At 41.1% G+C, this 14,706-nt stretch overlaps 2 protein-coding genes across 3 annotated transcripts in view; both read left to right on the forward strand.

Annotated features, from left to right (window-relative positions):
• nt5c2 (5'-nucleotidase, cytosolic II) overlaps positions 1-6,691 on the forward strand; it is a 30,854-nt gene extending 24,163 nt beyond the window's left edge. For both annotated transcript variants that reach the window (XM_022241988.2, XM_022241989.2), the window contains one exon: positions 231-6,691. In XM_022241988.2, the coding sequence (XP_022097680.1) occupies positions 231-440 (210 nt within the window). In that variant the 3' untranslated portion in view covers positions 441-6,691. The remainder of the gene's footprint in view (positions 1-230) is intronic.
• A 1,418-nt stretch (positions 6,692-8,109) lies between these two features.
• The window catches only part of LOC110983076 (RING finger protein 44-like), a 66,192-nt gene continuing 59,595 nt past the window's right edge, over positions 8,110-14,706 (forward strand). The window contains exons 1-2 of the mRNA XM_087144645.1: positions 8,110-8,282; positions 10,732-11,269. Coding sequence (XP_087000771.1) covers positions 10,780-11,269 — 490 coding nt within the window. The 5' untranslated portion in view covers positions 8,110-8,282; positions 10,732-10,779. The remainder of the gene's footprint in view (positions 8,283-10,731; positions 11,270-14,706) is intronic.

The following is a 14,706-nucleotide window of genomic DNA, read 5'->3' on the forward strand; positions in this document are numbered from 1 at the left end:
TCCCCTTATTGAAAACAGCTGGGCAACGTTATCATTATGACCATCTCCCCCATTCCCACCTTGCTGGCACGGATCTATGCCACAGCTTTCACTCCCGGAAATATGAACTCTTGGTACAACGCAATATGTCAGGCAACCAACCCACTGGTCACAAAAATTGACCCACAAGTCGCATCTTGACCCATCCTCCAAAGTAGAAACTGAGGCGGAACGTTTTTCTGCCCCCTCAGATGCCCCACGAGTCCACCGTGGACCACTACGACGCCTGCCCCATCTTTGAAGAAGACCAGAAGTCCCTGAGTATGATGTCGCCGGCGCTGGCCCGCAGGCGCACCATGAGCAACCACCGGTCCAGCTCCCACTTCAACAACCAGACAGACGTGATGGCCATCGCGCCTGATCCAGTGGAGGTCACGCACGTCCACGACGAGGACGAATAGAAGGGGAAGGCCTTGGTCCCGATACAACTAGCTGTGGCCAGGCGCATCACATGCACCTATGAGAAATAAACGTAGCAGCAAGGCATCGGCTGCCATAGGTGCGTGTTGTAATTTGCCACAGCTGTAACTTGTGGATACAGCTGAAGATAGCAGGGGGGGTTCTATATCTGTTCTAACCCTACGCCAAAGTCACTCTTTGGCTCAGTTTGTAAGCAGTACAAAGATGCACAGCTGTGTTGTAATGTGCGCTGCACTAACTATCCCTCACAAGAATATCAGATTGCACTGTTGTGCTGCCCGAGAACTGTGCTTCACTGTTTCATGCGCATCATTGTGTAGTAAACCAAATGCAGTGAAGAGGACTGCACAAAAGACTTGTCTTGACTGGCAACCGATTGTATACACACTGCAGCTGTGCATCTTTGTGTTCCATATAGACCTTTTTCCAGCGATGTGACAATCGTGCTGGACCGCGATGTGGTGCGATGGTAATGAGTGCGTAGTGTTGTGGTGGTAATCTACTTATTCTTATTCAAGATAAACTGGTCAAGCATGCAGCGTTCGCACGTGCGCTTGTACGTGGTCGAAGCTGCCCGTAGGAATATATGCGATCACCGTGGCCATGGCGGTCCACACGTGGTGGTATTGTTTACATTTAGCGCAATCCAGTCTCGTAGGGGAAAAAGGTCTATAGAAAACACATGCAGAAGAGTGACTGTTGGAGCCTGTGCTTATTTTTGCTGATAAACCTTAGGAGGGCTAAATTTCAGAACTCGAGTCCACTTATAAGAGAGCTTCGTGGTAGAGGCGGTAGAGTGTGGACACGGCCAATTGAGAGTAGTTTGCAACAGTGCCCGGACAAACCCTATCGGGACGTAAGCAAATAATTGGGTATATCGCCAATGGCAGCTTATGCTCTCGAGAATCCAGGAAGATGGGATACAAGTCCAGACTAACTGGAACAACAGCCATTGCAGAGGCAAGGAAACATCGATATCAAAGGCCCATTTCTACTGTAGTAATGATACCATCCTAACATTGTGCATTGACCTTTGCCTCCAAGGTCTCCCATAGTGCATTGTAACTTCCCTTATAAAGGGCATACACTAGAAAAAGTAGGTAAATGTACCTATTTAAAGAACATTAAAACACTACCACCATGAATTCTGTGAGGCAATAAAGACCTCCAACATTTGCAATGGATCATATGCACGTGTGCATGCATTTGGTAAATGCATACAGTGGTATTTTTCTGGTCCAAGAGTTCAGGAAATTTTTATGCTCAAAATGTCTGCGTGTGGGTTATACCTACAAGTAAACAGTGTTCTCAAGAAGCAGCTGATGTCCATTACAGAGTGTTTCTGTATTTAAGACAAAACTGGGGTGGATCTCTTATAATCAGCCGTAAACGCTGCCTGTAAATTTCTGTGCTGAGAACTGAGCCCGACTCATTGGACCTCATGACGTACACTTATTTGACCACAGATGTGCTGTTCATTCCGTGTCGAGTATGACTGTGGTAAGTTGGCTTGAAAAAGTGATGGAAGACTTTAGCCTTATATAACTTATCGACCTATTAATTACATTCAGTCTTTTGCAAAATATAGCACTCTGATGTTGATGATGCGTGTTGTTTACCTAGGCACTTTCCTGTGGAGCCAGCGGAAGCCCACAGTCCACTGAGCACCACTGTAGGATAGTGCACAAATAAACAGAGTGTGGTATCATCAGCACAGAGGTGTATTGTCAGGCCATGTGTAATGCGGAGCCATGGCACTGAATAGCATCTGAAACCTGTCTGTTTTAGCATTTTTGCTGGCAACTCTTTCTCAAAATGGGAGATGTTAATACGCAAGGACTGTTTAATTTAACAGAAGAATTTATGCAGGTATTGTAAAAAAGCAACAAACAAAATGATGTTTTCGCATTCTTGCAGTGGTAAGAATTATTTCATAAGGGGGCAGACGAAATGTTCTATTCCACGAGGCAAATGAAACATTCCATCCATCACCAAATGAAAATATTCTTACCGGAGCAATGTGAAACATTCATGGTATATATTCCGTCGCCCTAACTTTCAGATGCAGCCCCTGCTGTGTCCATTTCGGAATATTTGCCCAAGCGCGTTAACCTCCGGGAGTAGTCTGTCTGTAGTCGGGAAGACAGTTTCTTCATGCTGGGAATATGCTGTGTTCCTGAAAAGCTAACATTCTAAGTTGTAAAAGTGTCGCAAAGCACAGCTTCACAGCTGTAAAGACTACTACTTAGGCCAATGCAGTCACGTAAAGGTAAAAAGGAAATCTCAGGTCAGGTGTGACAGAGGTATAACTCGATTTGAATGCTGCAATATTTAGAGAACAAAACCAGAATTGGGACTCCGATTTCACCTAAAATTTATAGAGCAATTTAAGTGTTCTCAAGTATCTGACCTGGAAGCTTAAATGGTGGACAACAGTAACGTTATTTGATGTTGATTTTGACATGTGCCTGCAATACGTATGCATTTGAACCAAGCATATTCATCATTCATTTGAAACTCTGAAAATGTATGATACATGTGTTTAAATAAGTTAAAGAATTCTGAAATATGATTACTGCTTAGAGTTTGTAGATTTGACACCAGAACAGTAGATGAAGCTGGACATGTATGTTAACTTTTAGTGTGCGTAATCAACTGTACGTAGTTCATTTTTTATTGGTTTGGGGCTGTAAGCAGTGTTGTGGACAAGTGAACATTCTGTCAAGTGGCATCGGCCAATTTGTTGTGTGATGATTTACAGGTCACATCCGAAATCAAGTGGCCTTAAGCCTCACTTTGAGACAGGCATTACAACCACTTCAAAAAAGACTGGTGCCCTGTTTGGTTTTCCAGCATTACGCTGTACAGACGGCACAGTGGCATCTGTTGAGGGGCTGAGGGGCCAGACAGCTGTTTCCATAGCATGTTGACTGTTGACTAGGGGGTCTTGTTGTTTAAATCCATATGGAAGCATCACTAAAATGCTTCACATGGAGTGCGTAATTTTAACACAGGGATTAGGGCCTAATCAGCAATTCTCTGAAATCAGGCACAAATAAATTATTATAACAAGTCTATAAATCTTTTTCTTCATCTATTTCAGCAGTGATGAAAAAAGGCATATTATGCATATGTTACCATTTCAGATTTATGGTTTATGACACAACATAATGCTCAAGAATTTTATTTGGATCCTCAATACCAGGAACAGAGTTTTCTTGGGTCTTTATTCCGTGTAAATTTGTTCACATTTATCCTCGACACCGAGGTTTACATTTGTAAAGCCAATATGTATTTTATTATCAGTTTCTTACTCATTTTAGGGGCCATCCATATTTTTTTATCCTGTTCATTAGCATTCAGTCAGGTTGCTGGAGGATGGGGGAAGTTGCCATGCAGGCTTTTCAAAAAATACACAAAATAATAATATTTAGAACAGAAATTATACTCATCAATCAGTGGGGAATGGGGGATGTCCCCTCCCACGTTTTAAAACGGTAGGGTAAAGTAGGAGAGTATCATATCATTGGTCCAACCCCACTCTTTTTTTGGATCCTGAATGTAGCATTTTATTCTGTACCTTAAAATAGCTGCTCCAGTGAATCCAAGTTTGAAAATGGTGTTTAAATTATGATTAAAACAGCCATAGACTGGTACACTTTAAGTCGGGAAACAGGAAAAAAACAGTTATTTTCACCTGTGGAAGCTTCCTCTACGTCTGCGTTTTAATTCTCCCCTTAATTGAGTTGTTTATCCTGTAGACCCATGCTGAATGTAATTGCTAGTGGAATGCAGAAAGTTCCGAACTTGTAAAATTTTGCACAAGAAAAATGAAAATGAAATCAATCTTGTAAGAGCATTTGCTAAGAAAAACAATCGGTTAAAGTGGTCAGAAATTGCTTCAGACTGCTTCACAGAGCACCTAGAATCCAAAATTACCTGGGGCTCTTAAGTGGAGCCCTGGACCCAACTCCAGAAGGGCTTCACACTTGATCAAGGTTGTGGCCCCCCCCACACACACACTCACATTTGAGATGCAATTGATGCCCCAAGTTTTACTTTATGCCCCTTTCATTTTTGTGCTCCATGGGGTCCAGAAAATGAATACTTGTTACACTTGTGAAAATGATGAAAAAGTGGATGACCCCTAAATTGAAAAGATTCAATTAAAATCATTGTAACTTTGTTTGAAAGTATTAACATGTACGTTTTAATTCATTTTTAGATTCGCAATATTTACTGTTTAAAGATACAGTAGGTTTTTAGGTGTTTGAGAGGATATTTCTCAAATTTAGTTTATACTTGATTTTTAAAAAATCTTTTCCTGAAGTTTATTGTTCAGACTGTAGGGTTAACTCATGTTAGAAGTCATGTCCTTGACCAGAGCATTTTGCCACGGTTAATTCAGGCCTTTATCTGTTATGATAACAGGGCACAACAGTGATCTTCATGAGTAGTGCATCTCTGGAATTTTTAAAATAATTCTGTGAGAGCTGCAAGGTGAAATGCTCTGTTACAGTGCCTTATATTATTTTTAAGCCACTATGCTAACCTTTTCACATTTTGGTCTGGCTTGTTTTGTAACTCGTATAGCACGTACACCATACAGGTTAAATACCAAAGCATTCTGTTGCTTTGGATTCCAACATTCACTGCAGAGCTGGTAGAATTGAGCTTTACTCAAAATGTTCAGGTTTGTTGTTCTTTTGCAGGCTATTTTTTATTTATTTATTCTTTTTTTTACCTAATTTGGAGAGCTTCAAACATTGCAAGAAGTAACCAAAGACTTTCTACATAAATCAGTAAATTGAATAAACTGTGCATGAAAAGAGGGCTACTGGGCTACCAGTCTAAGTTATGCACATGTAAAATTTCGTGATATCAGAAGAGACTCCAAATGTAGAACTAAACAGACCTGTGATCCTCAATAAAAATGTAGTACCCATTGTTCAGGAAGAAGTTTTCCAATATCTAGTATATTTATGATCCAGCCATTGTACCTTGGTTGGGAAAGATCAAACTTAATTGCAAATTATGCTATGAACAGATAAGATACACTGAAATGTATTTGTTTCCCTTGTTAGTAGAAATATATAAAAATATAAACATTAGGGAAACTTGTAAAATTAGCTGATTTTAAGCAGAATAGGGGAAGCATTTAAGTAACGGAATATGAGTAGTGAACATTTGACATTTTTACTTTGTTTTAAAGACTTAATCTTTTGTTTTATTCACTGGTCAGATATCATAAGATGTCTCATGGCTTTTCTGTAAATTTCTACTCAGTTTCAACCAACTGCCACTTTAAAATAAGAAGTTGTATGTAATTAATAAGATTTGGCCAGTCATTTGTTGGCACATAACTAGATGAGACTGCTGAAATTTCAATACTGCATTGAATCAAGGGCACAATGGTTCCTTTTAAATGTTAGGGTGCCTGAGTTGCACAGCTCTGGCCCTAGGACCCTATTTCATGAGTGGGGCCAGTACTGTGCTAGGCAGTTTTCTGTGAAAAGCAGAGGCCTGCGGAGTAACAGTGTCACTGAGCTTGCTAAGTAAGAATAAATACTCAGCAAACTTGGCATAGCAAAGAGCAACTGTGATACTGTCACAGGAACTATACCCGTCCATGGAAACTTTAGCTGGTAACTGGATTTTGCTAAGCAAATATTGTTTCTCTACTTATGCAAGGGTAGAGGGGAGAGAGGGGCAATGAGGCCAGCCTCTCCCTCCCAAGCAAATGAAGATTTTTGTTCGAAAAATAATGTGGGAAAGGCAAATTTTGTTCGTCTAATTCCCTTCCCTTCCTTCCAAAAGCATGCACCAGAATGTAGCCTCTACCCTCGCCTCAGAGTGGCCATAGGAGGTAGCAGAAGAAAATTCCAACTTTTTAGGCCAACTTCCAAGAAAACAGGAACACCCCCTAATATTGTGTTCTGGATCCACCTTTGTGCTTAGCTGCTCCATAACAGGATACCATCCATCAGAGTGCAGCAGAACTTCTAAAGGTGTTGGGCTTTGGAATCACATTTTGATCATTTTTATCTGGAAAGGGGAGCAGCATCTCTTCAATATACATTCTTAACTTTTGGCTCATTTAAAATTTTGTGGCATTGCAGCCATTCGATTATGTACAATTTGAAAAGCTCTTGTATAAAGTCACTGCTTTCATGTAAAACTCGTATATGTGAAGCATTCCAATAAAACTCCTTATTTACAATACTGAATGAGATCTTTGTTTAATGTTGTGAAATGTAATTTTACTGGCTCTGACAGTATTTCTGGCATATTGAAAATTGGCTTCAAAAGTCTGTCTTCTTGGTATATCCAGCAAGAAATGAGACCAAGGGGTACCCCCCCAACATGTCCAATCCCTATACACATTCCAGACTATTGTTACTTAACACATCCCCCCAAGATGTCTGAAAGGAATTCCCCAGATTCCTGCGAGACAATGACCAACACAAAGCAGGGGGGTTCTCTCTGTCTCATACCTTTCTGCATATGCTTCTTGGGCCAAAGAATTTTACAGGAACACTGCATGAAATTTACAGGGGCATGTAAAATCCAGTTGAAAAAAAATTGAAAGCAAAAAGTTAAAGTAAAGCTACCATGTAATTTGTCATTTATAAGCACGTATTGTGTGGTTCAGAAAACTGTGAGTGTGAATCAATCTACCTGAACATTTAACTTGCTGAACAATAAACTCTGTTCCGCTGCTTTGTAAAGTAGGGACCCAGAAAGGCTCACAACAACCCCAGTGCACTCCCACATGCTGCAAGCTGTTACATTGTATTAGGCTCCACCTGATGTGCCCCTGCACTGTCGATGACGTCAAAGCTCTGTCCCCCACAAACCGGAAGTCTGGACAGTCATTGCCATCATGAAACGTATAGTTGGTGCACTTGTCGCGAGCCCCGACGCGTCGCTTTGAATAAAGTCTTAGAAAACTGCAGAGGCCTGATGATAAGTACTGTAGGGGCAAAGTAAGAAAAACCAGCGCTCACCGGTTTGCCAAGGTTAGCAAGCCGGTGAGCACTGGTTAGCAAACCGGTGGGCACTGTTTTTCGTACTTTGCCCCTACGTTACTATATGCATGCATTGATATACAATACATATACATGTGCATGTAGTATGTACGTACCCATACCCACCCCACACCCAGCCCCGGTCCTAGACCATGGGGGTTCGTCATGGTCAAGTGTTCTAGGGGTGACTACGTGTCTTTGCCCCTAGCCCCCCCCCTTCAACCAAAATTCAAAATGTACCCAACTATTTACAAGACATAGTTAATTTCTTCAGGGAGTTGGGTTTAAGTAAGATTTGAAGCTTTGCATGGTGGGAATTTTTGTGGCATGCGTATTTATCAGCAGCCCTTTAAATACTTGAAAAAAGGTGTGCTCCGGGTGTCCCCCTCCGAATTTTCACCTTGGTGAAACAAACCAACCGAGTAGGATGCAGAAATATTGATTTTTTTCTAATCCTAAAAATACGTGAAAGGGAAGCAACGCGCAGCTAGCTTAGTTCAAGAAGTGCGGAAAACAATGAAAGCTGCAGATGGAATTCGTCAACTACCCGTTTTTATATATTCTAATCCAGGCCAACGCATACAGCTCAGGCGCGGTACGCCGTTCGGTATGCACAGTGCATATTATACGCAGCTGTGAATGGTAACAGTGAGCGTACAGTACAGTGCAGTGAACATACTATACCACAGGAGTAACACACGATAAGAGAAGCGCACGGTGTTCTGTCGCAGTTTGTCCACAGTTTTCTCACCTCTCATTCGATGGTTCAGTTATGAGACACAGTCATTGAAATCAGTAAGTATAATCCTGGTATGTAGCTAAATTCAGGGTTTTGTATTGTGTTTAAACTGACGGTTTTCCGCAAGCGATATTGGTTCCACCATGGATGGGTCCGCCGTTCACGCCACCGCTCACGGACATCGTGTTGTCCGCTGCTACATACACACGTACATGTATGCTGTCAACACGGCGGTGGCGTACGTGATAGGGGGGCATTCCTCCAGCAAGATTGTGGCCCGTGCTTATGTGTAACCAGTGATGCATCGTGGTCGATGTAATTCGTGGAAGCAGACGATGACTTGATCGGTTTGTACGAAAGGCCTGGAGGGAGGATGGCATGATGTGGATTCGGAAACAAGAAAATTGCTTTGTATAAGCACCAGGCTTAGTTATTTTGGAAAGAGTACCCAGTTACTGTTTAATATGGACAGCACTAATTTTCCCTTAAAATGTTAAAACAGTCAAAAGTGATCACATGTCCCGAAGAGTAAAATTTAGCTGAGAAAATTCCAAAGCATTTACTCAGAAAACACGAAGGTTTTTCATACAAGTCTTGTACTATAGTTGTGTACAGGGGCATCAAATGTTGTCAGTGTATGGAACTCTTTCTGTCATTTTTGCAGCATTCAGGAAATTCATCTTGATGTCATAAGGGAAGTCAGGTTGGTGTAGTGGCTCTGTTTCATACTTTCCACCTCTGTAGTGTAACCCGGGGTCGAATCCCACCTAGGTCAGCATGTGGATTGGGTTTTCAGTTGCTGCCAGATTCCATGGGTTTCTCCTGAAATGTTTATCCAGGGTTTTCCACTCACTTCCAAAACTGAACATTGCTTCATTGTCTGCTTAATTATTACTTCATCCTGTTATTGGGGCTAAATGCACTGTTGCATGAATAGATATACATGTACATGTATAAATCACCAACACAAGGTTCCTCAGGACGCTGCATTATTCCTGAAAGCAAGCAGGGATGAAATGCTGAAGACAAAGACACAAGTTTGGCACAGTCTGTGAATGTCTTGAACTTTAATGTCCACACAGGTCAAATTGCAAGAGGGGCTGAGAAGGTTGTCACAAAGAATGCGTATACAAGTGGTGCACTTTGTTTTTACAGTACATGTATTAGGTTCGCATAGGTCTGTGAAAATTTCTCAAGTTTGTCAAAAAACACATAAATTTTGGCCTATTGATAATACATGAAGACGGAGCACGCAACCAACAAAGTACTTGTACATGTACTTTGAAAGTCTTAAATTGTTAAATGCAAATCGTCAAAGTCAAAAGATTGTATAAGGTTTGCAAAAGTGAGTTTAGAACTGATCTACAGTACATGTACATGTAGGTACTCTTAACCCTAACCTTCCCCAACCACACAGAATTAAACAGTAGTTAAGTGTTTAATTCTGTGGGGATAGGTCTGGTAGGCCCATAACAGCTGGCTTTTGCATTGGCTTTGGCATACCTCAGAAAAACAAAGTCCAACAGCCTCTGTGCACCAAGTCCCTTATGGGTGTTTAACTTTGTGTGAATGGTGAAGGTTAGGTCCAGCAACCCTTGGGCAGTTAGGGTTAAAAAGTACATTTTAGGGAGATAAACGGAGGTGTCCCAAAGTGCAGTATTTCCTTGTAATATATGGTGATTTTGTTGCATCAGTAACTTACATTTACATGTACATACGTGTACATTTTTGACTTTTTATGCTATGGGCCTTGAAAGACATGAGTTTGCCCTTGGACAGTTAGAACCTTGCCACCACTGTGAGTTTTGTCTGGAAGCCTCAACGAAGACTAAACATTTCTCGGGAACTTATCATTTGGGTAAATTATACCCATGATAACTTCATTTTTGTTCTGATGATGCACAAGAATATTGTTTTTCCAAATAGTGTGTTTGCAAAAAATGAATTGGTGATATCTAAACTGGCATTTACTAGTAGACAGGGATCGTTTAGCAGTTGTGCAAAACTAGAGTTGGCATCTTGACTGTCGTACATGTGTGTATGTGTATGTGTACCGGACATGTTAATAAAATATGTACTGTACACTCTTCATGTACCACCAGTTAATGAATGCAGATGCAAAACATCACATCCGAAGGTGAAATAAACATAAAGAACAGCACCAATCTTATGAAGAAGTCTTTTTGTTCTTTGTAATTGGCATGAATTTCTCTCTCATGCCGGATACAAATTTATCAGTACTTGTACTAGCATCTGCGCATTGGGCTGGATTTAGTGTTCTTTTGGCCTTATGCAAGGAGACCTTGTACTCGACATAAACCTCTCAATTTTGCTTGACATTTTAGGATCCCAGGATGTATATCAAAGGCACCAGCCACTTTGCCCACTTTGCCTATTAGATAATCTAATGGTGTATAGCCAGTGCCGGAATTCCAGAGCGCAGGGTAATTTGCTGTCTTGAATGTAGATAAGTCCAGGTTTTGATGGGTTCTTGTTTTTCTTCAGTGCGAACAGGAAGAGCTGACCAGACCTGACCCACCTTGAGTACCGAGTATGCGGATAGCATCACTAGGGAGCAGCGAGTCCAAAGCAGATCAGTCCGATCAGGTCCCCCCCAAGCGCACCCGGAAGCGGCGCCACCTCCGGTCCAGCCCGCCTTCCCGGTCCAGCACCAGTACTAGCGGCAGCAGCGGCAGTAGCGGCAGCAGCAGTGGTACCAGCGCCGGCAGTCATCAAACTGTTCACGATGACGTACTGGTCCCGCTGGTAGGCTGTGCTGAGCTCCACCATCAGGTGGCTTCCAGTTGTCCCGTGCGGGGGCCCGGATGCGATACAGAGACTGCCTTCACTTTGTCCTTGTCGCCCCAGCCCCCATCCTCAGCTGCAGCAAGGTCATCGTCCTCGTCTTTAGTGGGCGTGACCACTCTGAACTATTGCGGGTCGCCGACTGGTTTGCTGTCACAGCGGAACTCTCCCGTGGACCGGACTCACTCCCCAGGGTACGATTTCAGGGAAACAACTGCCAGGCGGAGAAACTATCTTGGTAAATACATAATTTCTGTAATCTTTTTCCTCTAAAATTTTTGGAATAAACACAAGTTTAGAATTTATGGCAGGGTTGTGGTCACACAGTGAATGTTTACTAACTTTGGGTGTAATCTGGAACAAGTGGCAAGAAGCAAAATTGTCTTCAGTACTGCATAACATAGTACATGGAGCCAAAACGTACCCCAGTGGGTTTTTTTCTAGATGCATTAGATATTTCCAAGCCACATTCACCACTTTTGGACATGACCTTGGACGTTGAAATACCTTGAATACGTTGAAATATGTTCATGGAGATGTTTTGTCCAAGTGCAAAAAAAATGCATCTTTCAATGTAGCACTGAATTTGATATTGATGGATTCAGCAAGGTAAATGCCTCGGGTTTGATCTTCCAACTCAATGGAGATGACTATTGTATTGCTTAACTCAAAGGAATGGTACATGTACATTTTCATACTCTGCTGTACATGCATGTCTGTAACGTGTAACAAGTGGTTTTTCTGAGTGCCTTGGAAATACCATATATTGTAGCATTCCTCTGGAAACCTTTGGCAAAGTTACCGGTATCTGTCAGTCTACTAAATTTGTTTATTGAGTCTATTAATTTTGTTTATTGGCTTTTGCGTTTCACTTTACTGTCCTCTTATGAAGGAAATATTTGTGTACACTTGTTCATGCTCTTTTGAGGAGGGAGGGAGATTTTTAGGTTTTACTGTCAATATTTGACCCCAAGGTGAGTCACTGTCGGCTGGTTTGCCTTCCTGTCTTTTGCCTTTGCCTCTCAAACTCAATCAAACCCAACTGATAACCTTTTGAAATGGTTCATATTTCATGTACATGTATATCTATATCCAATCTTGCAAAGAGGAGGGGAAAAATCAGAGTGGGTGTAAATGGAGAAAATTCTGAGGTCTGTACATATTTGGATAAGTTTACAACTGTGCTGACGCGGTGCTGGTCTGCATTGTGTGGTGGTGCTCTTTACAGAAATATGGCGCTCCCCAAAAAAGAAAACTCCTTTAATTTGATAGAAAATTTACTGCCAAAGTCAATGATCTCTGTTTATTGTTTGTATTATTTTCAAGTTGTTTGAGAAGTGTAGAAATGAAACCTGTCCCTACTTCAGCCATTTTTTCTGAGCTCCTGAATCCTGCCAAGATCCAGTGCCCTGCTTTAACTGCTGATTTGGGGCTTTGTTGCCTCATGGTCAGAAAGATGAGTGACAGGGCTCAACTATCCAGAATTTGGCCAAAGATTGCAAAACAAGGTGATAGGCTCTAGAAGGTTTTGGAGGTGTATAAATATGAACCTAACAGTTACAGGGCCAGGTATCGGTATTACATACCGATATACAATGTACATGATAACTATCGTTTTTCTATTTGGGATTTGATTTCAACTCTTTTTGTCTTGAAATTTTAACGTTAACTTGGCTCATAAATCTGTGGAGTCTGCGCTTGACATTTTCTGTTGCAAGCTTTGAATGCTGTCTGGAGAGCGTAGGATAACATACAGTACCGTATACACATAAACTACTCTATTTCTTCACTGTGAACATTGATCATAACAGAGATGCAGGTACCTTGGGAATCTAAAGACTGAAATTTTGACATTTCCAGTAGTGTTTGTCAGCCCTGTGCTTTGGAGGTCTTTTGTTCTCTGGGGTTGAATATGACAGTGCTCTTATTAGCGTACACGTATGTGCCGTAACACTAATGATGTAGCCATGAAAGCGATACGCATAACCTTTCAAACATTCGACCGTTTTACTCCAAACATGCGTATGTGTACACATGTAGTAAAAGTTCACAGTTTCAAAAGTAGAAAAGTTGGGCTCGTGTCTCATTTCCTGCCAAGGTTGTTTTCAACCTGATCAAGAATAGGTTGACATTAGGCATGAAGCAAAAAAAAAAAACACCGCGTAAAAAAGAGAAAGACGACAAACCCTTTGCGCTGTTCTCCTTATGTACAAATGCGCACTTGTGTCTATCCAAGGATTTTAATGACATTCCAGATTTGTATACAAATAGGATTACGGAACATTTATTTTTTATGTACATGCATATACATGTGCAAAATGTATGCCATTATTTCTTGAAGACCTACTGTGTACATGTATCACCTAATTTAACATGGCAAGTCAGAAATTGTCAGCGCAACTTCTGAGTTATAGGGGGAAAAACAAATGGCCCCCAAAAATAAAAATCTGGTGCTGTTTGTTGTTTTGTTATTTTGTTGTTGTTTTTAAATGAAGCTCAAGCTCTTGAGATTGATTTCGCTGGATCTTTTAGGATTGTCCATTGCATTCACACTGCGAGTCACCACACTAACTAAAATGTGTATGAAATGGCCCATTAGTGTTTAGTCCATTTGACATGATATTGACACTGACAGGCAAAGGAAGTGGAAAAGGTAGAATACATGCAGCAGTAGGTTGTCAGCAGCAGCCCCCCCCCACCTCCCCTCCACAGAAACTCAAAAATGTCCAGCAGACTTTGGATCCTAACCAGTGCTTCCCTTTCGAGCTGGAAATCCGGGAGACTGTTGAGTTGGTTGGCATTTTCTTCATGCCTCAAATTGAAAATCCAGGAAAACCTGGTATTACGTGTACCTGAAGTTCAATGCTTTCTCTACCTGTGCGTGTTCACATTGCTAGCAGGTTGTACATTACATGTACAGTCCATTCTCTGTATGAAGAAGACTGTTCTAACAAGATTCAGTACTGTTATAAAACGCAAATTCTGCAAATCCTAGTTTCTTGAATTGTTATGTTCTTCTTTGTGTTTCCAATCCTTTTATAACAAACTTCTGGTATTTACAAAACAATTACTAGTAGTCTGGTCCCTGCAACTTTATTAATATTATGAGTGTTGACAGTACACAGATGTGCAGTTGTAAGACATTATCATTGTCTCCATGATGGGAGTATACATGTACATTGTACATACAGTACATATACATGTAGGTTGGGAAAAGGCTGATTGCTTTTCCTTACTTTTTCCTTCCTTTGGGGAAAGATGCAGATCCCAGAAGGTACACAAACAATTTAATTTTTTTTTTTTACTTATTTGTTTTCCAGCTTAAAATGTACGTGTACATGAAAATTTGTTTACATTGACAGTTACATTGTTAGACTTGGTTCTCCAAATTGAGCTGTGTACATGTACGTAGCCTTTTCACTGGGGGCAGAATTTTTATGTACCAGGCCCATAGCTGTCAATTTCTGACATTATTTTAGCAAGATTCTAGAGTGCAGTGTAGCCTGTCTGAGTGGATTAAATGGAATAAACAAAAATTATAAATTAATACATGTCAATGTACAGTACAGCTGGTGTGCAAACAAATGGAAAGATCTGGTGCAGAAGTCCTATTAAATTGTGTAGGGCTACGAATTCTGTTTCTGAATCAGCATAAATTAAAATGTGTTTATGGCA

This window comes from Acanthaster planci, linkage group LG13, assembly GCF_054643075.1.
Source record: "Acanthaster planci isolate LZ-2023a linkage group LG13, COTS_SCS, whole genome shotgun sequence".
NCBI lineage: Eukaryota > Metazoa > Echinodermata > Asteroidea > Valvatida > Acanthasteridae > Acanthaster > Acanthaster planci.